The sequence below is a fragment of the Hemicordylus capensis genome, chromosome 13, assembly GCF_027244095.1.
Source record: "Hemicordylus capensis ecotype Gifberg chromosome 13, rHemCap1.1.pri, whole genome shotgun sequence".
In the NCBI taxonomy this organism is placed as follows: domain Eukaryota; kingdom Metazoa; phylum Chordata; class Lepidosauria; order Squamata; family Cordylidae; genus Hemicordylus; species Hemicordylus capensis.
Genome location: NC_069669.1, coordinates 17307718 through 17331679, shown reverse-complemented (window position 1 = coordinate 17331679; position 23962 = coordinate 17307718). Strand labels below are relative to the sequence as shown.

At 45.3% G+C, this 23962-nt stretch overlaps 1 protein-coding gene and 1 long non-coding RNA gene across 3 annotated transcripts in view; one reads left to right on the top strand and one right to left on the bottom strand.

The window, feature by feature from the left end:
- Positions 1-817: 817 nt before the first annotated feature.
- LOC128336516 (cytochrome P450 3A24-like) lies at positions 818-23358 on the bottom strand. Of its 2 annotated transcripts, XR_008311989.1 has the most exons (14): positions 22934-23358; positions 21077-21170; positions 19385-19437; positions 19110-19209; positions 18378-18491; positions 17475-17563; positions 14923-15071; positions 14670-14797; positions 12867-12945; positions 7536-7696; positions 5207-5433; positions 3845-4007; positions 2020-2474; positions 818-1217 (listed from the first exon to the last, which is right to left on the bottom strand). XR_008311989.1 is itself a non-coding variant. In XM_053276322.1 (13 exons), the coding sequence occupies exons 1-13, from the start codon at positions 23005-23007 to the stop codon at positions 2379-2381; spliced, it is 1527 nt and encodes a 508-aa protein (XP_053132297.1). In that variant the 5' UTR covers positions 23008-23358; the 3' UTR covers positions 818-2378. The 2 variants fall into 2 exon arrangements, 1 of the variants encoding a protein (XP_053132297.1); XM_053276322.1 differs by having other exon boundaries at positions 818-2474.
- The window catches only part of LOC128336517 (uncharacterized), a 35446-nt gene continuing 34590 nt past the window's right edge, over positions 23107-23962 (top strand). The window contains exon 1 of the long non-coding RNA XR_008311990.1: positions 23107-23333. This is a non-coding gene — a long non-coding RNA (uncharacterized LOC128336517). The remainder of the gene's footprint in view (positions 23334-23962) is intronic.

The following is a 23962-nucleotide window of genomic DNA, read 5'->3' as shown; positions in this document are numbered from 1 at the left end:
GAATCACCACGTTAAAAAGGTGCCTCTTTGCCAAGTTAGCAGGGGTTGTGCTAACTGAAATGCGTATAAGATAATGAAGATTCATCCTGTGATGCAGACTAGATTTTTCTGCACCAACGTAACGATTTCCCATGTGTGACCACCCCAAATCCATATTGACCCATTATGTTCAATGCATGTACAATCTCTGCAGGGTGTACACATGTACAGTTATTTTACAGTTTATATTCAACACACATACAGTAGTACACTTCCCACTTGTACACTAAGTTCAAAAAGGCCTGTACTCAAGTTCAGTTTTAAAATGAATGCATTCGCATCGGAACACACAGATGTGTACAGACACCTGTATGTACATACTGGATGGTGTCTGAATAGGGCTGTATTGAGCCTGCAACTTCTTTCTCCCATTCTGCAGTGTAGACCAGTTGGGTTACAGCTCAAGCCGAACATGATAATTAGGGGCAACTTATGGGGACTGGATGTACTGATTGCACATTTTGCATCTCCAAGTGTCTTGTGCACATACGCCATGTAGCCAAAGAGAATTCATGCTCTACTCTGTATGGCAGTGATCTTCGCTATTTTTCAAGTAGGGGCCATGATGCATCCATAAACTATTGACTAGGTCCACATTCAGTCGAACAGCCACAAACCAAAATAGTTACCACTCTGCTTTTCGAACTTCAGGTCTCCAAGCGGCAAACAAAATACGAATAAACTAATTGCATCACACCACAAAAACCCACACTTGATGTGAATGGCCAAACCAGAAGTAGCAAAGGTATACAAAATTAATTAGACACTGCTATATGCCTATGAGAAAAAGCCATGTATTTATTTATTTATTTAACATATATTTTTATACCGCCCAAAACGTGCGTCTCTGGGCGGTTTACAACAAAGTAAAAAGAAAAGAAAGTAAAACATTAGTTAAAACAAAGGAACAACAACAAAGTTAAAATGTTACAAAAATTTAAAACAATATTTTAAAACAGTATTAAAACTATTAAAACAATATTTAATTAAAAGCCTGTGTGAATAGGTGCGTCTTTAGACTCTTAAAAAGTTGTCAGAGATGGGGAGGCTCTTATTTCAGCAGGGAGCGCGTTCCAAAACCTCGGGGCAGCAGCAGAGAAGGCCCGTCTCCAAGTAGCCACCAGATGAGCCGGTGGCTTTAACTTCACCGTTTGCGTCCACTGATACGATCGAAAACGCTGCAAGCAAGTATAGCATCCCTGCTTTTTATAACACTTAAGGGTGTAGGACATTCAATGAACAGGACATTGTACTGTCACACGCCTGGAGTACTGCGAAGAATTCTGGTCACCACATCTAAAGAAGGACATTGTAGAACTGGGAAAGGTGCAGAAGATGGCAACCAGGATGATCAGGGGCCAGGAGCACCTTCCTTATGAGGCAAGGCTACAACGCCTGGGGCTATTTAGTTGATGACTGCGGGGAGACATGATAGAGGTCTACGAAATCATGCATGGGGTGGAGAAAGTGGAGAGAGAGAAATTCTTCTCCCTCTCACATCACACTAGAACCAGGGGTCATCCCATGAAATTGATTACGAGGAAATTTAGGACCAACTAACGGTGCTACTTTTTCACATAACGCATAATCAACTTGTGGAATTCTCTGCCACAAGACGTGGTGACAGCCAACAACATGGATGGCTTGAAGAGGGGTTTGGAGAACTTCATGGAGGAGAGGTCTATCAGCGGCTACTAGTCACAGGGCTATAGGCCACCTTCAGCCTCAGAGGCAGGATGCCTCTGAGTACGAATTGCCAGGGAGTAACAGCAGGAGAGAGGGCATGCCCTCAGCTCCTGCCTGTAGGCTTCCAGCGGCATCTGATGGGCCACTGTGTGAAACAGGATGCTGGACTAGATGGGCCTTCTTGGGCCTGATCCAGCAGGGCTGAGAGGCGTGTGAATCCCACACAGCTAAAGGTAAAGTGTGCTGTCGAGTCGGTGTCAACTTCCCTCAAATACTGTAAACCTCACTGCTCACCAATGCAAGAATGTTCACTATGTTCATCCTCTCAGATGGGCACCATTTAATTAAAAAGATAGCAACTTGTCCGTAGTTCTTTATTCCTTTACCTCTGCTTCCCTCTTAAATAAATGCCAGTATATTAAAAGCCTCCGTGTCAGCAAAGTTCCTTACGGGCTGCTAGAAGAGATCGCCCAGCTCCCCTAGGCTGAAAAACAAAATTAAAAGCCTATCAGTGTCAGTTCTTGAGCTAAAAGCGACATCTGCCTCCAATGTGTTCTGTGAAGTCACAACTCCCATGTGATGGAAAGACGAAAAGGCATTGAGAGAGAGAGAGTTAGAGTTAGAGTTGCAGGCTTTTAGTGGTGCCGTAGTCCTTATTCCTCAGATTCTGTTCTGGCTCTGGGGACCATCTTCAGCATGATAGGCTTTTTCGGCTGGATGAAGCCCATGCTATCCAGTTCCAGAGGGATCTGGGCCATTAACAAGAAAAAAGAAAGAAGGCGGAAAGCATTAGTGAAGAGGGTGAAGATACAGCAGACAGCAACACCATTGGAAACAACTGGAAAGCACCCCTAATGATGCAATAGGATAGTACGACAGGTAGAGGCAGAATCACAGACTCCCCGTACTTTCCCCCCTCCATGACCTCAGCAGGAATGCTGGCCGACCTGAGCCTTTCCCTAGGCTCATGTCAGCTAGCTTTTGAGTTGTTGTATTTCAGGCTACATCTGTAACTTGTTTAACCCAATAATTAAAACAAAACAGCAGCCATTTAATCTTCCACTCACTGATCTGGATGTTCAGAGTCAGCCCACTGAAATAACAGTACTTAAAATTACAGTGCAACCCTACGTGTGCCTGCTCAGATGTACGGCTTATTGAATTCAGTGGGGCTTAAAGTGTGCCGTTGAGTCGGCGTCGACTCCTGGCACCCACAGAGCCCTGTGGCTGTCTTTGGGAGAATACAAGAGTTGACCATGGCCATCTCCCGTGCAGTGTGAGATGATGCCTTTCAGCATCTTCCTATATTGCTGCTGCCAGATATAGGCGTTTCCCATAGTCTAGGAAACAAACTAGCAAGGATTCGAACGGGCAACCTCTCTAGCTTGCTAGTCAAGTCATTTTACTCCCAGGTAAACGGGTATAAGATGATATATCCTTGACTTCTTGCCACAGAACCCCCTGAATTATTGCATCTATGTGGTGGGCGTGGCTGTCGGCATGGGCGTGGCTATGGGATGTGGGTGTGGCTATGGGATGTGGCCATCAGAGTGGGCGTGGCTATGAAGAGTGTCATGGGGAGCGCCTGCACTTCTGAATGTTCTAATACATGACTGCATATATATGTGGGGTATATTTCATTAATTTGGAACATGTGTCTCACAACCACTGCTGTATTTAACAAGGGCGCAAAAAGTATCTAGGAGTTTGCACTTCTGCTAGCCTCACCACTGAACCAGCAAGTTTCTACATTGGAAGCTGTGAGCGCAACTATTTTGGGTGGAGATTGCTGAAGGTCAGATTACATTTTACTGCAACTGTGTCTGTCACCAAAAGGCTTAAAGCAGGAAGTGGTCGGAGAATGGTCTGTTAGAACCCACACACCGTTGTGGGGAGTCCAGTTTAATGTGGGAGCATGGCTCACGTGCGCGGGAGCACCACTTCTTCCTCAAATGGCTTTTTCTGCGAAGAGCTGGAGGGCATTTTCAGCATTAAAATGGCAAAGGATGAAAGAGCTCACGATACGTCACGCTCTCACACCAAACTGGGCGTCATCTGCTTTTAGTGAGTGCTGAACCAGCAGAACATATTGCCGGGCATGAAGGATCCCACAACCTACCGGTGTCTCTTTGCAGGTTCGGAAGGAGAATTTTTGCAGCAGGACCACCATGGCTATTTTCAAGACCAGAAGGGCAAAACGCATCCCAATGCAGTTCCGGGGCCCCGCCCCGAAGGGCAGGAAGGTGTAGGGGTTGAAGGTTTCCCGGTTCTCTTTACTGAATCTGTTCCCAAAGAAGAGAAATGCGTGAGCTGAAGCTTCTGTCCCCAAAAGATTGTTCAGGGATGCAGGACACAATAATCAGCTTTGTTCTTTCACCGCTGGGATCAAAAGTGATCAAAGCTAGTACTTGAAAATCATGCCTTGTGGAAGGAACCCATGTGGGCCTAATTACTGATCTAAGGGCAGATGCTTCATGGAACGACTTGCAAGGACATGACTAATTGGGGGAAATTGTAGCTCAAAATTGAGGGATTGTAGCTCAAAGCTGGCCTAACGCCTGAAGTGCTTAATCTTCACTGGAACATCGGGAGCTGCCATATACTGAGTCAGACCATAGGTCCATCTAGCTCAGTACTGTTTACCCAGACTGGCAGCAGCTACTCCAAGGTGGATGGCAGGAGTCCCTCTCAGCCCTATCTTGGAGATGCTGCCAGGGAGGGAACTTGGAACCTTCTACATGCTCGGATGCAGATGCTCTTCCCAGAGCGGCCCCATCCCCTGAGGGGGAATACCTGACAATGCTCACACACGCAGTCTCCCATTCAAATGGAAACCAGGGCAGACCCTGCTTAGCAAAGGGGGCCATTCATGCTTACTGCCATAAGACCAGCTCTCCTCCCTATCTTTCCTTGATCTTTTCAAAGATCCCAAATGTGGATCTTTATTTATTTTTTCTCTGTGTAAACCTTCTCTGAGCCATTTTTGGAAGAGCGGTCTAGAAACTGAATAAAATAAATAAATAAATAAATCAGGCGTCTCTGATTGGGCTGTACCACCAGTTCTACCTTGCTTTCTCGGGTTCTGACCCGACAAGCAGCTTCTGAACAGGGGATCTTTTCTAGCTGGAAAACTGGAAGATTAACTTTCATTCCCTACACACATCTTTACCCTTCCGCTGTGAATTTGCATGGCTCAGTGCCAGCTGCCCTATGGCTCCTCTGTTAATAGCTGGACATAAAACCAGGCCAACGTTACAGCTGTTAAAGCCAGCTAAGGTGTCATTTTCTTCAATACAGTTAATTAAATTCCATGCACAGTTTATGGATGTAGATCATAAAAAGGGCATGCATGGCATTGCAGAGACGGGATGTCAAACAATGATAAATGCATTATTTAGGCGCTATAATAATCACACCCGCTCCGTATCCCCCTACACTTGCTCTGGTTTTTATTTATTGGGCCTTTCTCCTTGCAACCTACCTCTCAGGTCTGAACTCTTCTGGTTCTGGCCAGTATTGTGGGTCATGGTGAAGGACATAAACTGGGATCATGGCCACCGTTCCTTTTGGGATAGTCACCCCGTTAATCTCCACAGTTTTTTTACAAGCCCTGTCAAGCCGCCCTACTGGCGGGTACATCCGGAGGGTTTCATTCACTACCATGTCAAGATACTCCATCTGAAAGATTGCATCATAGGTGGGAGTGGCCTGTGAAGAAAGAAAAAAATTCTTTGAGAATGGCGACAAGGGTGGCCCTTTCATGAGGCAAGGTGAAGCCGTCGCCTTAGGCGCCAGATTACGGGGGCGCCAACAGGGCAGTGAGATGGTCCCTACTACTGCCATCGGAGCAGCTCTTCAGGACCGATCTCATCCTTGCAAGCTTTTGTAGGGAGTGCTTCCCATTCCTGCCCAGAGATGTGAGTTTTGGGCAGTATAAAAATATGTGAAAGAAAGAAAGAAAGAAAGAAAGAAAGAAAGAAAGAAAGAAAGAAAGAAAGAAAGAAAGAAAGAAAGCTCCTTGCAAAACTTAACTCAGTGTTTCAACTAAATACCATGTTACCATGGACTGATTTCACATTTCTGTACTAAATGCTACCCATCCCAGCAGCGTGAGGAGGCTGCTGGCAATCTTCCCTGCTTCAAGCCACTTTCAAAGATTGCGAAGGTCAACTTTGAAAGGGAGCTGGGGCAAAGTAGCATCTGGTGCCTCACCTCAGGCACTGCAATGCCTTGAGTTACCCCTGAATGGAGAGCATCTAGAAAGACATCAACTTTCACAACTAGACTATAAATCACTGAGTGCTGTTCCACTGGACCATAAACTATGAGACAAACATGGTGGATGCGTCATACTCCTGAGATCCGCCCTGTTCGAAAGAGCACTCTTCAAATCCTCGTGGTTGCGGAGAAAAACTTAAACATGATGGCAGGGCATGCTAAAGGCCCAGGAACGTAGCAGAGGAAAGGGTTTCTTCACTCCCCATAGGTTCCTTGTCTCTGCCAACAAAATCCAGTTCTAATCTAGCAACATGAATTTCAGTGCCACCATCTTAGAGTGATTCACACATTCTCAGAATGGCCACCATCCATGCCCAATGCTATTCAAGATGCAGCACCAATCTCTCCAGTCTTGCCTAGTAACACAACTAGAATTCTGTGGAAATGCCGAGAATTTAGATTATCTTACTTGGATGAAAACTCATGGTAAAATTCACCAAATGGATTCAACCCAACCCTATTTTTAGATTCATCTTCTGGCGTTTTATTTATACCAGATGCCGTCCAACCATCCTTTCAAGATGATCTCACCAGCCAATAGTACTAGCTGCGTACACTTTTTGAATCAAAAGTGTTCCAACTAAATTCCATGTTATCATGGACTGATTTCACATTTGCATGCTCTATGTTGCCCTCCCAATCGCAATTGTTACCACCTTTGTGTACTACGTATCCTGAACATTTTTAGTTATATTTTCAAAATCTGAGTACAGTTGTCTCACAGTTCATCACTATATTATACCATCGTTCGGAGCAGTTTTCTGTGACCTTCAGAAAGCAGACCCTGAAAATGCACATGGCTTTTTCCTCCTGCAGATGTCTTCCCCCCTGGTACAGACCATTTGGTCGATAGGGGTGTGCACGAACCTGTTTGGCATTCTATTGTAAGGTTCAGAACCCCCGCTTTCGAACCAGCGCAGAGGTGGGGGGGGGAGTGCACCCCCCCCCATCTTTATTTATTTATTCATTCATTCATTCATTCAATTTTTATACCGCCCTTCTGAAATGGCTCAGGGCGGTTTACAATTAAAAACAAAAATCATAAAAAAACAATTAAAACAGAAACACAAATATAAACACCAATTTAAAAGTATCTTAAGAAACAATTAAACTATCAGAACAATTAAGACCCTGAAAACCAGGTTAACATCAAAACAATTAAAACTAATTAAAAACCCTGAAAGGCCAGGCCAAACAAATGGGTTTTAAGGGCTCTCTTGAAGGTCAGTAAGGAATTAAGATTACGGATTTCTGCTGGGAGTGCATTCCACAGCCCGGGAGCGGCTACAGAGAAGGCCCGCCTCTGAGTCGCCACCAAACGAACCGGTGGTAACTGGAGACAGACCTCCTCAGATGACCTTAACGTGCAGTGGGGCTCATGTAAAAGAAGGCGTTCGCTAGGAGTGCTCTTTAAGACCCTTAAAGCTACTCCCACACCACCATCGGTTCGAAAGGAGCCAGTTCGTTGCACATCCCTACTGCTCGATCCTCAGTGAAATATGAGACACAAACACCATAAATGAGACTCTGACCTGGTTAGGAAGAACTTCATCAATCTCATCCTGAAGCCTTTGCTGAACATCTGGGTGAGTGGCCAGGCAGTAAGACATGAAGCTGAGAGAGGTGCTGGAGGTCTCATAACCAGCAAAGATAAAGAAGATGGCCTGGGTAAAAATCTCCTTGTCAGTTAGAGCTGGAAAAGCAAGTGGGGCCGGGAATGAGTACAGGAAAAACTCAACTGTAATCCCGACCTGTGTGCACTGGATGGAAAGTGGGTTAGGAACATAGGAAGCTGCCATATACTGAGTCAGACCATCAGTCCATCTAGCTCAGGATTGCCTGCACAGACCGGCAGCGGCTTCTCCAAGGTTGCAGGCAGGAATCTCTCTCAGCCCTTTCTTGGTGATGCTGCCAGGGAGGGAACTTGGAACCTCTGCTCTATCTTGCAGTGCTCATACTTCTAGTCTCCCATTCATATGCAACCAGGATGGACCCTGCTTAGCTAAAGGGACAATTCATGCTTGCTACCACCAGACCAGCTCTCCTCTCTAACTTGGGTCTCCAGATGATGTTGGACTAGAACTCCCATCACCCCCTGCCAAGGTGGATGTCCAAGAGCATCTGGGGACCTGAGAACCTGTGGTGTAGGGAGCCAGGTAGAGAGCTCTCCACAGGCATTTTAATGAATACAGATAGGTCAGGAGAAGAATCCTGCTTCTTTGATGTCTCTTCTCCGCCCTGCACATCCACTTCAGCCTGGGTGGACACATACAAAGGGCTCTGTGCCTACGATAGCACAAAACTGATTTGGAGCCCCTGGTGCGGTATAATTATCTGGGAACTCTCCGCAAGGAGAATGCCTTTCTACTCCTTTCAGTCTCAGCACTCCGTAGCTTCCCTCTCATCATAGGACAAAGAGCAGCAGCGGCATTCCAGTTGAAAGGAGGTCTAATATGCCAACAACTAGCCCAATAAAATACGCACATTATTTTGTGGAAGCGTGGCTGTGTCAGGGTGAGTTCTCGAGACTGCAGACAAGCAGGGAAGCCATAAAATCAGGAACTCCTAGAATTATTATTGTTTCACTTTCTATGTCCTTATTTACTTATTTATTAAACTTCTATACCGCCCAAACTTTCGTCTCTGGGCATAAACATAAACTCTTAACATAAAACAATTAACACACACATAAAAAGTCAAAACAAGTTAACAGAAGAACTCTTGGGGTGGCTCACAATCATTCTGTGTCCTATTAACATATAGCCAACAGTTTCTAAGGCAGAGTACTGGACTTAAATATGTGGGGGGTTTGGGGCCTGAAGGACTGCCCAAACTGCTTCCCTGGCTTCCCTTCTTTCACTGCCATTGCCAGTTCTGCAGTAGCAGCAACGTGCCATCCCTGCCCACCAATGCCTCTAGGAATGATGTTACATGGATGACCTAGTGTTTAGGGATGTGCACAAAATTCATATGAACTGATCTGAATCTGAATCAAACTCGAATCGATTTGATTTGGAACAACTGAATAGAGTAGAGATTTGCTCAAATCGATATTGGGATTCACTCGGATTCAACTGGAGCAAATCTCCACTCTATTCAATGGTTCCGAACTGAATGGATGACAATTCAATTTGAATTCAAATAGATTTGTGTGAATTCCATGCACATCCCTAATAGCGTTGTTCCTAGGGGGCACTCTGGTGGGGGAAATGGAAGTCACTGGGAAGACCACCACCACTGCCACTGGTAGGCCCTCCTGAACCTTTCAACCCATTTTGCACTACCTGAAGACTGGCAAAACAATTCCTACATTTCTCAGCCTGCAAATGAGGCAGAAGTGGGGTGGCCATTTTGACTCTGTCTTAGCTCCTAGGTATTTGAGCTACACAGTAGCTCAACATACTGTGACAATTGCTATAGCACATTTCTATGGGCTGATGTGTTAGATATGAATGCCAAAGGCACAAATTAGCTTTACAGCACAAGTGTGTGCGAGCAAGCACAAGTGTGTGCGAGCACACACACACACACACACACACACACACACACACACACACACACACACACACACGTACACGTGTGCCTAGAAGGGAGCAACTGTTCAGTCTGTGTGGGTTGTATTGTAGTAATTATCAGGAATAGCCGTAGGGTTTCTGGCACCCTAGGCAAAGTTTGATTTTGGCACCCTCCCCCCTGAAACGAAGAAGTGTAGAGCCCAGGCTTCAACGACAGCGGCATCTGTTTCTTGAGATAAATGACCTCAGAACAGTGGCACATCTGCTGGTCACCTCCAGACTTGATTACTGCAATGCGCTCTATGTGGAACTGCCTTTGTCCGGAAGCTGCAGTTGGCACAGAATGCGGCAGCCAGGTTGGTCTCTGGGTCATCTCGGAGAGACCACATCACTCCTATTTTAAAAGATCTACACTGGTTGCCGAAAGGTTTCGGAGCAAAATACAAGGTTTTGGTTATAACCTATAAAGCCCTAAACAGCTTGGGCCCTGGGTATTTAAGAAAATGCCTTCTTTGCTACAAACCACACCACCCATTGAGATCATCTGGAGAGGTTCGTCTGCAGTTGCTACCAGCTCGTCGGTGGCTGCTCAGGGACGGGCCTTCTCTGCTGCTGCCCCGAGGCTTTGGAACAGGCTCCCTGCTGAAATAAGAGCCTCCCCAGCTCTGACAACTTTTAAAAAGTCTTTAAAGATGCATCTGTTCACCCAGGCTTTTAATTGGATACTGTTTTAATTGTGTTTTAATAGTTTTACCTTTTCAAAATCTAATGGTTGAAATGTTTTAATCTTTTATTGGTTGTTTTTCTTCTCTTGTAAACCGCCCAGAGAACTTGCATTTGGGGCGGCATAGAAGTGTGTTAAATAAATAAATAATAAATGTGCTCCCTATAAGAGCTTCCCTCTCTCTTACAACTTTTAAAATACACATTTGTTAACCCAGGCTTTTAATTAGATATTGTTTTAATTATGTTTTAAATAGTTTTGACATTTTAAATTGTAGTGTTTTAAACTTTTTATTTGTTGTGTTGATTGTTTTTGTTGTAAACTGCCCAGAGACATGCATTTTTGGGGGCAGTATACAAACGTGTTAAATAAATAATAATACACTTGAGCCACACAGGCAGCTCATTTACCAGTTTGAATGACCAGTCCATGCAAATGACCAGCTTGCGCTGGTTTGAGGATACAATGGGAGAGGATACAATCTATTATGGAAGCAAAACTCTAGCACTTCAGAGATGAAACGATGATGCTGTTAATTTGGAAATCTAGCCTGAGACCATTTCTTTTTGGAAATGAATGCTGAGGCCAGCAATTCACAGTAAGAGCGGGAGTGCAGCTTAGGAGGCTAGCTGTTTCTTGGGGGCTGCGGTACAATGAACAAAGACAACTGTGTGTTTTGGGGTGCAGAACGTGCAGGCCTTTTGGGGAGCAGGCTGCAGTATGACGTCTTACATCCTTACATCACTGTGCAGCGCTTCAGAGTGTAATACAAGAGGGAGAGAATGAATAATTGGCAGTATTATATTCTGGCACTCTTTATACGCTCCCCAAGAATTGGTGCCCTAAGTGACTGCTGAGGTCTGCCTAGTGGACAGGCTGGCTCCGGTAGTTATTGTTTTATTATAACCACAACAAGTGTTCTTTAAAATGCACTCTTGTTTTTGCAGTGATCTAAGAGTAGAGATGTGCAAGTCATCTCAATTCAAACCGTGGTTCGAATCGAACCGGCCCGGTTCAGCTGGTCAGAGATCGAACTGCACCGGCCCTGGTTCTAAAAGATTCTCCTTTACAAGTGTATCCCCGAACTGGCCCACGAAACAGTTAGGCTGGAACTGGGTTAGGCCGTGTCGAATCCAGTGTGGATTCGAACCAAACCAGCCAAACTAATTCCACACACACCCCTATCTAAGAGCAGGCTGTCGTGATCACTCACTGAACCGCCCCTCCTTCCCCTACAGAGTGAACTGGAAGTGTACCCTGTCCTGACTGACAGGTGGTGACCTCTAGATAGATAGATAGATAGATAGATATCTTTATTTCGGTCATTGACCAGCAATAACAAACAGACAACAACTGCAAACAATAATCAGATGGTGAGGTTTTTGCTAATTTTACAAACTACGTAACAGGGTGGTGGGTGACCTCTAGGGGATCAGCCACTCAGCACATGGTGAGTAGGACCTAGAGGGCCATGAGGCAGGAAGAGGAGCGTTTCTTTGTGCAGTTGAAGCTAGGCTGGGCTGGCAGCCGGATGTGTGGCTGGTCAAATGGCTGCAACAGGCAGGACTGCAACTCTTGGAAGATAAGGACTGCAGGGGCTTGAATCCTCTACCATGGTTTTGGTGAGTTCAAGAAGGAAGCCAGGGCTTTGGCTTCGGGGAAGTTTAGCCTAGGGAACAGTTTGTTAGTCAGTTTGCATCAGACTTTTATTTTCCTTTCATGTGTCTTGCATATCCCTGTAACTGGTCTATTGTTGTTTTACCTAGAACGTAACTAAGCTAAGAAAGCAATAGCCTGCACCCATCCATCCAGCTAGAGTGCTGAAAGAGTCTATGTAAAGTTTAAAGGTGCTTTTGTATTTTCTTACATCCATATTCTTTGCAACTGGGTAACCACGATTTTTTAAAGTGTGCCACTCCGATATCAGCTGGAGTGCTTTTTGGAAGGAACCTTGTAACCAATGAGTGTTTTTATCTTTAACTAAAAGCTGAGAAAGTCTCAGACGGAAACTGTCTGTAGTACTTTGAATAAAGATTACTTTTTCTGTTTGTTCTTTGCAAATTTTAACCAGCCTCTTTGAGTGGATTTTTAACTCGGGAAAACGGGGCTGGAAAGGGGTTTACTCTGGTGCAAACACGCCTCAATATGATCATTCAGCTTTCAAAGTTTCTCACCACATGTAAGCTTGCACGTGGAAGGTTTTTGTACTTCTCCAATAGAAAGAGAAAGAGAGTCTCCCTGGAATTCCACCTAAATCCAGTGGGGTGGGGGTTAAACACTGTAATAATTGCGGGGTGGAGGCAGCAAATCAGCTACTGGAGAAACACAAAAGCCTTTATGGGTCAACGCATAGAGAGGGGATGATTCAGCATTTTTTCTTCCCCTCACGTGGGCTTGCCTTAGGACAAAGGCTGGGTTAAATCCACTTCACAGGCACTTACATATAGCTGAGAATCTTGTTTCCCACTTGCAAAATATCTGAAATGGCACCCCAGGCACAAAACACAGTTCAACAGATGTACAGTCTCCATTCCTGCACAATCCACCAATGTTTACCTTAAGCCTACCTATCCCAAACAACCACCTTAGCAGCTTATGTTCAAAGAAGGCATCTTTGGATGTACCTTTATATGCATTTGCCTCATCAGAGACGTCACCTGAAATTTGGGAGTCTACCATTAGCTGCAAGAAGTCAACCCGGTTCTGTAGGGAATAGAGACAGAGAAGATTAGCAGGAGAGAAGGATTAATTAACTGCATGCATACCCGATTCCCCTTGCAACTGATGAAGAGGTAGCTCTGGTAAATTTAGAACTTTAAAATAACAACAACAACTAGCTGGGCAGGGCGCAGAACATCTGCGCCCCTAGTTCGCCGCTGCTGCTTTTCCCCCCTGCTGCTTTTTTGTGGCTTCTTCCCCTGGCTGCCTGCCATCTTCTCCCCCGCCTGGCCACCTGTCACTGTTTTCTTTGACTGTCCGGCCAGCCACCCACCAACATTTGCTGCCATTTTCTCTGCCTGCCGTCTGGCCGGCTACCGCCACCGTTTTCTTTGGCCTCCTGGGTGTCTGCCGCCATTTTTTGGGGGTGGGGGAGACCACAGATACACAAAAGCCAGGGGGGAAAGACCACCACATATGTTAAGGTATGGAACTGCTTTATACTGAATCAGACCACTGATCCATCCTGCCCACTACTGTCTGCTCTGACCAGCGGCTCCTAATCGAAGGTCCCCAGATGTTACTGGACTACAACTCTCATTATCCCTTTGACCATTATGGCTAGGAAGTTTGGAAATTGTAGTCCTATCTCGCCTGGGGACACAAAATTTGGAAATTGCTGCCCTAGGGTCTTGGGCAAAGGTTTTTCCCAGCCTCCTTGTCTGAATCCTCTAACGGGAGATGTCAGGGACTGAACTTGGTGTCTCCTGTATGCAACACCTGTTTTCTCAGGCTTTTCATTAAAATCAATTTTCAACTGTTTAATTGTTTCATTCTGTGAAATTGTTTTGTTTGTGAACGGTTTTTCATTGTGTTATTCCACGAAAGTGAATAATTGTTTAATTCATGAGCGTGAATTGTTTATTTGCTTTTATTTCTATATTGTAACTTGAATCGTGTACACTGCTAGAAATGTATATATCAGGCGGTACATAAATATTTATCTATCAAATTTGTATCCTGCCCCAAACTTCTGTCTCTGGGCAGTTAACAAGAACATCAAACAAGTTAAAACATACACAAAAACGGAAAACGATTTAGACAATTTAAAAATCAAACACACAGACTAAAACCTAAAAATGTAAAAAGCTGAAAAAGCTTGGGTGAAGAGGTGAGATTTCAAATGCTTTTAAAAAATGGTCAGAGAGGGGGAGAATCGTATTTCAGTAGGGAGCGCATTCCACAATCTCAGGGCAGCAACCGAGAAGGCCCGTCCCCGTTCGGCCACCAGCCAAGCCGGCGGCCACTGGAGACGGACCTCTCCAGACGACCTCAATGGGCGGTGGGGCTCACAGTGAAGAAGAAATATAAGAAACAGACATAATGTGCTCTTCTGTTTTGTTGCATACAGCAGGGATTCTCAACGTTGGGTCCTCAGATGTTATTGGACTTCAACTCCCATAATTCCCAACCAAAGGCCACTGGGGCTGGGGATTATGGGAGTTGGTCCAATAATATCTGGAGACCCAACGTTGAGAACCCCTGGCATACAGGACAGAGCTGCAGCTCAGTGGAAGAGCATCTGCTAGGTATGCAGAAGGTCCCAGCTTCAGTCCCTGGCAGCATCTCCAGGTAGGGCTGGGAAAACTGCCTGAAACCTTGGAGAGTTGCTGCCAGTCAGGGTAGGCCCTACTGGAGCAAGCGTCTGAATCGGTAGGTAGCTTCCTACGTTTCCCCGTGTTATGGGCCTTCAACTGGTTCAGACTGACCGTGTGATTGTTCTTTTGCCGGTCCTCCTTGATTTTTCTGAGAGCGTTGGTGAAGAAGCTTATGAAGGACAGAGGTATCAGAGTGACTCCTAGCTTGTTCATAGGTTTTGCGAGGAATGGAAAGAGAACTGCAAAAGAGGAAAGCAAAGTAGTATTTCGGAAGAATGCAATGAAGCTGCAGCACCCCACAATTTGCTTTAAAAGTAAAGCACGGTGGGAAGGGGGGCTGCAAATGCATGGGGGGGGCACATACCAACCAAGACTAACAGTGGATTAAATAAGGTGAGCTTGAGGAACTTCTTGACGTGTGTGACGAACGGGTCGTTGGGGTTGTTCAAAGAGTCTATGTCAACGCTGAATGACGTGCTGGTTATGACATCCATGCTGTAGGCTCCAAAGATGCTGTGGGGAGGAGTGGGGTGGGGTATAAGGGAGACGATGAAAACATCACTACATCCAATGTCATGGGTTGCATAGCACATGTCTTCCCAGAGAAGCCTCTCAACAAGAACAAGCATGTCTCAAAAAACAAAACAAAAAAAACCCAAGTGTGCCTCAAGTGTGTGTTTGAGTATGTCTCAAAGCTTCAAACACTTTGAACCAAGCTACATGTTCAGTAAAGCATGTGGTAAAGGCTTCCTTGGACTGTAGAAAACCAAAAGGATTTGGACCACAAGTAATTAAAAAACAAACAAACCCAAACCCTTTCATAGACACACTGCAGCAGGAATTCCCAAACTTTGGTCCCCAGGTGTTGGTGGACTACAAGTCCCACTGTCCCTAGCCACAATGGCCACCACTGTGACTGGGGATGATGGGACTTGTAGTCCAACGTCCAGGGATCCAAGTGTGGCAATTCCTACTCTGCAGTTATCAAAGAGGCTTTAACCTGTATAGGTCTTCAAAAAAGTCATTTTAAAATACATGAAAAATGCTCCCTATATATCAACTGGTAAAAACTTGCATCATTAACTTTCTTAATAACACAGTTTCTGTTCTGTATGTTGCCCTGCTAACTGAACACAGAGATCCTTTTTAAAGTGGTGGTTCTCTTCTATTTAGCAGGGGGAGAGCAACTGGCCCTCTCCAACCCTAGCACAGCATCCCTCCAGTGGCTGTTGCTGGTATATGCTTTATGTTTCTTTTTAGATTGTGAGCCCTTTGGGAACAGTCAACCATCTTATTTATGTATTATTTATTTTTCTTGGTAAACTGCTTTGAAAACTTAGGTTGAAGAGCAGTATATAAATACATTTGGTAGGAGAAGTAGTGTATGTGTATGATATATAATTATGTTCCTAACGCAATATATTTATATTAAAAGTATATTTATATAAAAAAAAAATAAAAAAAAATAAAAAAAAAATATATATATATATATATATATATATATATATATATAAAAATGTGCCGTTGAGTCAATTCCAACTCCTGGCGCCCAGAGAGCCCTGTGGTTTTTTTGGTAGAATACAGGAGGGGGTGACCATGGCCTCCTCCCACGCAGTATGAGACGATGCCTTTCAGCACCTTCCTATATCGCTGCTGCCCGATATAACATACCAGCGGGGATTCGAACTGGCAACCTTCTGTTTGTTAGTCAAGCATTTCCCCACTTATTTTACTTAACAATAAAAGTGTGATTTATATAAAACACACCTAGGAATATTATTTATTAGATTTCTATACCGCCCTTCCAAAAATGGCTCAATAAGTAAATAATAATAGTAGACTTTATATTTCAAAACACATATTTTTTCCTCCTAGGATGGACAGAAATGTGACTAATAATCATAATCATAACTACAAATAAAATAAAATAAAAATTCCACACATATTGGAACATCCACCTACTCATGTCTTTTGCAGAGAATATCTCCCTTCCGAGGGACTGAAAACTGCGCATCAAACACACATTTGGTCTTTTTCTTTAAACTGCTCATTTAAAAATCACACATCTCAAAATACCAAACCCTCAACGTGGACTTGTAATTCACCTAACCAGGCTAGGAAGACGGTATTATCACCAGTTACTGTGGCTTGTCACTGCCTTATTATCTTGTTTACATTTAAGTTTTACACAGAATTGTCAGACTATACCTGTCTGCACTTTGTGGTAATTTGAGCCCGATGTTTGTATGTTTCCCTGCTTTGTTCTCTGTGTGTGTACTTGCCTACTGGAACATAAGGTAAGATGTCTTATACGGAGTCAGCTCTTTGGTCCACCCAGTCCAGCATGATCCTTACCTGAAGTGACGCCCTGCACAAAGATTTTTATCGTACAATTTTGCTAAATATGGAGCTGAAAAGATAGGATCTCTTGCAAGGATCAGATGGGGCCCAAAGAGGTTATAGTGCCAGGGAACACAGGAAGCTATACTGAGTCAGACCATTGGTCTATCTAGCTCAGTATTGTCTTCACAGACTGGCAGCGGTTTCTCCAAGGGTTGCAGGTAGGAGTAGTATTGTCTTCACAGACTGGCAGTGGCTTCTCCAAGGTTGCAGGTAGGAGTCTCTCTCAGCCCTATCTTGGAGATGCTGCCAGGGAGGGAACTTGGAACCTTCTGCTCTTCCCAGAGCAATTCCATACCTTACAGTGTTCACACTTCTAGTCTCCCTTTCATAGGCAACCAGGGAGGACCCTGCTTAGCTAAGGGGACAAGTCATGCTGGCTACCACAAGACCATCCACTCCTCTCAATAAGGAATCTTATTGCCCTGCTAGAAGCTATGAATAATCTGCCACCCGAGGAAACTATCTTGCCTTACCTCACGAAAGGACCGCCCCACCCCTGCTGAAATTACTCACTCTTTCATGCCTATGGGGTCTCCACTGTCCACTTTCTTCTGGACATTCCTTACCAAGACATCCCCATAATGGTTGATAATAGGCAACATCTGAAATGCAAAGCAAAACTTGAGATGTTGGCCATCCATCAAATGGAGACATGGATGGCAAAACACTTTGGAGTGACCTTCTGCGATGTGCCCAATATCTTAAGTCATCTAGATGCATGAGAAACCCATCACATCACTTCAGACATGACTGGCAAGGGAGTGGAGTTACTTTATTCTATGGGAGCATTCTCAAGCGAACTTAAGCTGGACTGGATATCAGTTAACATAGCTCATAACTTTGGTATACATAATAAGAGAAGCTCAAGGTGGGCAAAGGAGTATATTTGCTGACTTATGCAAATATTATTTAAAGGAGCAAATGGGAAGACATAAGTATGGACCCACAACTAATGTTGCAGTATACCCCTGGTGTGCATGTGTTACCTGAGCATGGTGAAGGTTTTAGACACCCTGCCCCTCTTAAAGAGAAGGGTTCTGACTGTCTTGAGGAAGCATTCTTCACACTGAGAAATTTCCTGCTCTCTTTGTTGAAGTTGCTCTTTCCCCGAGTTCCATTAGCTCCACCCACTGGGTTGTCTGTTAACTGCCCAGAGTCTGCGAACATTCCACTCCATTGAGTTACATTGGGACAGGTTTCTTCCTTCGGATTTTTGTGAAACTGATGTATCTGCCTATTACCCCAAGTCTTCCAGTCTTCCACTCTTGCCCACAGATGTTGCTGGACAACTCCCAACATCCCCTGACACAATGACTGAGGGGGATGATGGGAATTGTAGTCCAACAACGTCCAGGGACCCACAGTTGGGAAACCCAGCACTAGGCAGCACGGTTTCCAATCTGGGAGATGGCTTACCTCCTTTAGCCTCCCACTAGTGAAGGTGGGAGAAAGGACATTGCGAATCCTCTTCCATTGTTCATCCATGACTACCATTAGGGCTGTATCCAACTCTCCATTCAAACCAAAGTCCTGAGGAGTCGAGAGCAGAAATAAAACCAGAGGAGCATTGGAGCTGTAATTCTTAATCCAGCCTTTTTTATGCGGGCCTGATAATGAAGCCCTAAGAGTGTTTCCAGAGAGCAGCAAAAAGTACCGGAATAGCACATTTGCAACACGATTTTACCTGCTCTCCACATGCACACCAGCAGGCTTCTACTGTCCAAGCCTGTGCAGATTGATGCTTTGTCCAGATAGTCAACAGGGACCTCATGTGATTTCCTCAGTGCCACCTGCTGGCCAACTCTTGCATTCCATGCAGAATGGATTACTACTTTTAGGGCAAATAAAATAGTGCATTCATGGAATGCAAGAGCTAGCCAGCAGGTGGCGATAAGGAAAACGCACAAAGTCCCTGCTGTCCATCTGGACAAAGCATCAATCTGCACAGGCTCGGACAGCAGAAGTGAGGACAAAGCATCGGACAACAGAATCAACAGAATCGGACAACAACATGCTGGAGTGTGCGTGCAGGAATACTATTCCAGTGCTTTCTGCTGCTGTCTGGAAAACACCCCAAGTGCTTCCTTACCCAAACCACTAACTCTCAGTATTACAGTACATTTCATCAGCTTCCTGGCAGACACCTACCTGGTGGTTGGTGAAACTGGTGTAGAACTCTTTTACCAGGATGGTTTTGATCATGGTTGGGTCCATAATGGCCATCACTGGCTGTCGGCCATCAAAAATTCTAGTTGTCAGAAAGACAGAGAGGAGGATCACTATTTCCAATTCCTCAGTCCCAATTGAGAATCCCTGCTCTAGAGGCAGAGGCATAGATTTTTTTTTTTAAGAGTCTTCAGTCAGCAACACATACCCCTGTTCTAATTTCCACCCACCTAGGGGTCTTATTCTCAAATACTCACCCCCAGATTTTGCCATACTTCAGATAACATTTCTGGTCAAACGCCACAACCCCCTGTAAAGATTAGAGATGTCAGAGAAAACAGTAGCAGGAAATGGAATATTCTGCAAGCGAAACCATGTCCCACCTCTAAACTACTCGGCTATGCTTTCATGCTTCAGGGGCCTTAAATGACAGTACAGCTTATACTTTTTGCTAGGGATGTGCAGGGGCCGGTTCGACAACGGGTGGGGGAGGATTCACTCCCCCCCGCCCGGGCGCATGTCTTGTGAGAAGCCCGGCAACGTACCTCCCCGCACCCCCGTTCCAACATTATCCGGAAGAACCCGGAAGTAGCAAATGCAACTGCGCACGCCTGCCACATATGTCATGTGCACGCACCCAATGTGCATAAGCAAGCAAGCAGTCGCAGCTGCTACTTCTGGGTACTTCGGGATAATGTCGGAGTAGGGCAGCAGGGAGGTACGTATTATTTACAAGCTGACCTGGCGCAGAGCATCTGTGCCCCTAGTTCTCTGTGTCTTCGCTGGGCTGCAGCTTCTCTCCCCCCACGCCATCCCCGCCACTAATCGGCAGCTCCATCGCGAACTCCCACGAAAGCTGCCACGCATGGGATTAGCCACAGGGATGTCTTAGAGAAATAGATAGATAGACAGATAGATAGATAGATAGATGATTGTATTTCTTTATTACATTATGAACTTATATAGTCCTTCTTCTAGTTTTCAATAAAAAGCTCAAAGTGGATAACATATATAATCAAATGTCCAATGGCACATCTTAATTAAAGAATGTTTAAAAAAATTAAATTGTTATTAATATATAAAATAATGTTAATATAACATTTTAAATGAAGATAAATCACCAGCAGTTAATATTCTCTCAGCAGTAGCAGTAAAGTCACAGTATCGGCCAGTGCTGAAATATCTTCAGCGGCTGGTCTTGTGGTAGCGAGCATGAACTGCCCTCTGCTATGCAGGGTCTGCCTTGGTATGCATTTGCATGGGAGACTACATGTACGAGCACTGTAAGATATTCCCCTTAGAGGACAGGGCTGCGCTGGGAAGAACACCTGCCTGCTTGCATGCAGAAGGTGCCAAGTTCCCTCTCTGGCATCTCCAGATAAGGCTGGGAGAGACTCCTGCCTGCAACCTTGGAAAAGCCGCTGCCAGTCTGGGTAGACAATACTGAGCGAGATGGACCAATGGTCTGACTCAGTAGAAGGCAGCGTCCTATGTCCCTAAGCTAAATTCAGAAAAGGAGGTGGTAGTGTTGTGCTGTACATGGCTGTGCATGTGAGGCCTCAGTGCCTTAAGAGTGGTTTTGTCTGGTGGAAAAGAGACCAAAGGAGAACCAAAGGAGACCAAAGCCAGAGGTGACGTTAATCACATCCGTTTGCAGTGGATGTTTTTGTTAAAAAACAAATACGTTTAAACAATAAACAAAGAGGTTTTAAAAAGGCTTGGGAGTGGAGCAATCTGGGTTGGGGCTGTGATGCAGGGGGAAGGGGCCTTTAGCCCACCCCGCAAGGCAATCTTGATCTAGATCTTTGTGTGTGTATGTGGGGTGGTGGGCGTTCCTGGAAGGGGAGCAACAATTGGCGCCAATGGAAACTGCCATGTCTTCGCTGCCGTAGCGGGCAATACAGATTGGGCGTGTGGGGAGGGAAATGGTTAAAGTGCCCGAGACTCACATTTCGGTATTCGTGAAAGGTCCCAATGAAAGGCAAAGGCATTGGCCCAGGAATACCCAGCTTCTTAAAGAAACTGTACGGCCAGATCCCGTAGCTGGAAAGAAAATCAGCGAGAGAAGTCAGTGAGGCAGTGAATTTAATAGGCATCCCCTAAAAAGATCCACCTTTCCTAGGTGAGAAGTGGTCTAAAACCAGGGTATTACATAGGAACATAGGAAGCTGCCATATACTGAGTCAGACCATTGGCCCATCTTGCTCAGTATTGTCTTTACAGACTGGCAGCGGCTCCTCCAAGATTGAAGGCATAAATCTCTCTCAGCCCTATCTTGGAGATGCTGCCAGGGAGGGAACTTGGAACCTTCTGCTCCTCCAGAGCAGCGGCTCCATCCTCTGAGGGGAATATCTGACAGTGCTCACACTTCTAGTCTCCCTTTCATATGCAACCAAGGTGGACCCTGCTTAGCTAAGGGGTCAAGTCATGCTTGCTACCACAAGACCAGCTCTCCTCCACAAGGAATTCCAGACGATGCTTTTGCACAAGGTGTATCTCACTCTTTCCCCCACTTCATGCTCTTGGATTGTGTCTACTCTAGTTCTGTGACCTCCATCTGGAAATGAGGGCCATGGAAGGAAAAGCCCGCGCCCCCAGATGTCGAAGGACTACAACTCCCATCATCCTCAGGAACCATGGCCATTGTGGCTGGAGATGGTGGGAGTTGAAGACCAACAACATCTTCAGCAGATCAGGTACACATCTGCAGATGGATGGACTGGAGGCAATCATTTGGGAAGAGAGCTGGTCTGGTGGTAGCAAGCAGGACTTGTCCCCTTAGCTAAGCAGGGACTGCCCTGGTTGCATTTGAATGGGAGACTAGAAGTGTGAGCACTGCAAGATCTTCCCCTCAGGGGATGGAGCCAGAAGGTTCCAAATTCCCTCCCTGGCAGCATCTCCAAGATAGGACAAGATTTTTTTTTTTTAAAAAAAATAGGACAAGATTTTTTTATTGAACCAACAAACTACCAAAGCATACAGTACGTTGCCAAGATAGGGCTGAGAGGGATTCCTGCCTGCAACCTTGGAGAAGCCGCTGCCAGTCTGTGTGGACAATACTGAACGAGATGGACCAAGGGTCAGACTTGGAATAAGGCAGCTTCCTATGTTCCTAAGTCCAGCTCTGTAGGTAGGGATCTAGCTAGATGCAAATAAGGATTGGGAGGAATAGATTCTGTGCCTTTAATAGCTGTGCAGGTGGCCACCTGGCGCAGAAAAGTCTTTCTGCAACTGTTAAACTAAATTATGAACTTCTCTCTCTTAAGCAATGATTAAAAGGTACAGTACCCTCCTCTTTCTTTGCATCATTCTGCACCCCCTCCCGAGTTCTGGCTGCCCAAAGAGAGGTGTTTTGATCTGCCTAAACTACAGGCAATTTCCTTCCGTGCTTAATAATTTTTTTTTAAAAATGGTTTTTCAGAAAGGAAGTGCAATTTGAACAAACACAAGTTAAGAGAAAGAAACAATTACTGATTAAGTGTTCAGCTTCCAGCATAACTTCATATACTATATACACTATATTCTTCAACTTTATATACTATACAAATACCTATCACATTCCTCAAAACCCTCCCCTGTTAAAACAAACAAACAATACTCCAGGCACAGAATCTAAGTCCAACCTTGGATCCCCAGATGCTGTAGGATGGACTACAACTCCATTCACCCATAGACTGGCCGGGGATGATGGGAGTTGTAGTTCAACTTCATCTGGGGAGCCAACCTCTGCTCTAAATCCATCTCCCCCCTGCGGGGGCTGCTGCCCCCCTGATCTCAGCAACCCCTCCTCCCAGATGCGTACTTACAGCATAAAGAGGGACAGAAAGGCAATGATAAATATCCAGGTTTCTAGAGAAAAGCTGGGGAGGAGGGATCCCATCTTGGGCTGCAAATTGAAAGGAAGGAACTCTCCCAAGCCTGCGGAAAAAGTTTGTTTTTCGTTCAGCACCAGGTGAGTTGCACTTTGGAGCCCCAAAGCCCTACTCCGCCTTTGCTCCGCCGCCGCCGCTACTACTCAGTCTCTCGGGTCAAGTTTCTATACTTTCCTTTTGCATCATCACATCCAGCAAAGGACGCCCAGAACAGAAGCACGAGGAGGCGAAAGGCCGTCAATGCGGAAGTGAAAGGAAAGCTTGGGCCGTCATGTGGTTTTCTAGGGAGAATGCAGGAGTGGTTTACCATTGCCTTCCTCCCGCGCAGCACCTGGTGAGTTTCTGGCTGCCACAAAGGCACTGAAGCTCTATTTCTTAGTGGCTGGGAGCTTGTGTCTCACAGCAGCATGCAGAAATCCAGCCGGTGCCGCTTTGCCCAACATTGCATTCACATGCTGGTAGGAGCCTGCAGCACCTGGTGAGTTTCTGGCTGCCACAAAGCTGTTAGAGGCACAGAGGCTGTACTGGGAGAGAAAGGTGGCCATGTGGAATGAGGGGGAAATGCCTTTTCTGAAAGCTGCTTTGTAATTACTTTGTTCTCATGGAATGGGAAAGTGTCTTTGCAAAAAGAGTGAGACAGAACTCAGGTTTGCACTGGTCAAGAAATGGTTAATAGAGTTTGCAAGTGTGGAATGGAAAATTCCTTGCTGAGTTACTTATCTGCCAAGGACAGACAGGGTGGGGGAAGAGGGTACGGGTGTTGCAAACTTCATTAGCATAGGCATCGAATGATCGGCTTATTCCAAACTGCCCTGCTTCTTAGAATGTGAAAGAATCTTCTCTTAATTTGCTTATCTCTTTTCTGTAAAACCGGAATTCAGAGCAAAGTCCAGCCCTGAGGCAAACACATGTGTTAATGAAATGAACTAATTGGTTCTTGGGCCAAATGTTAACGCCCAGATG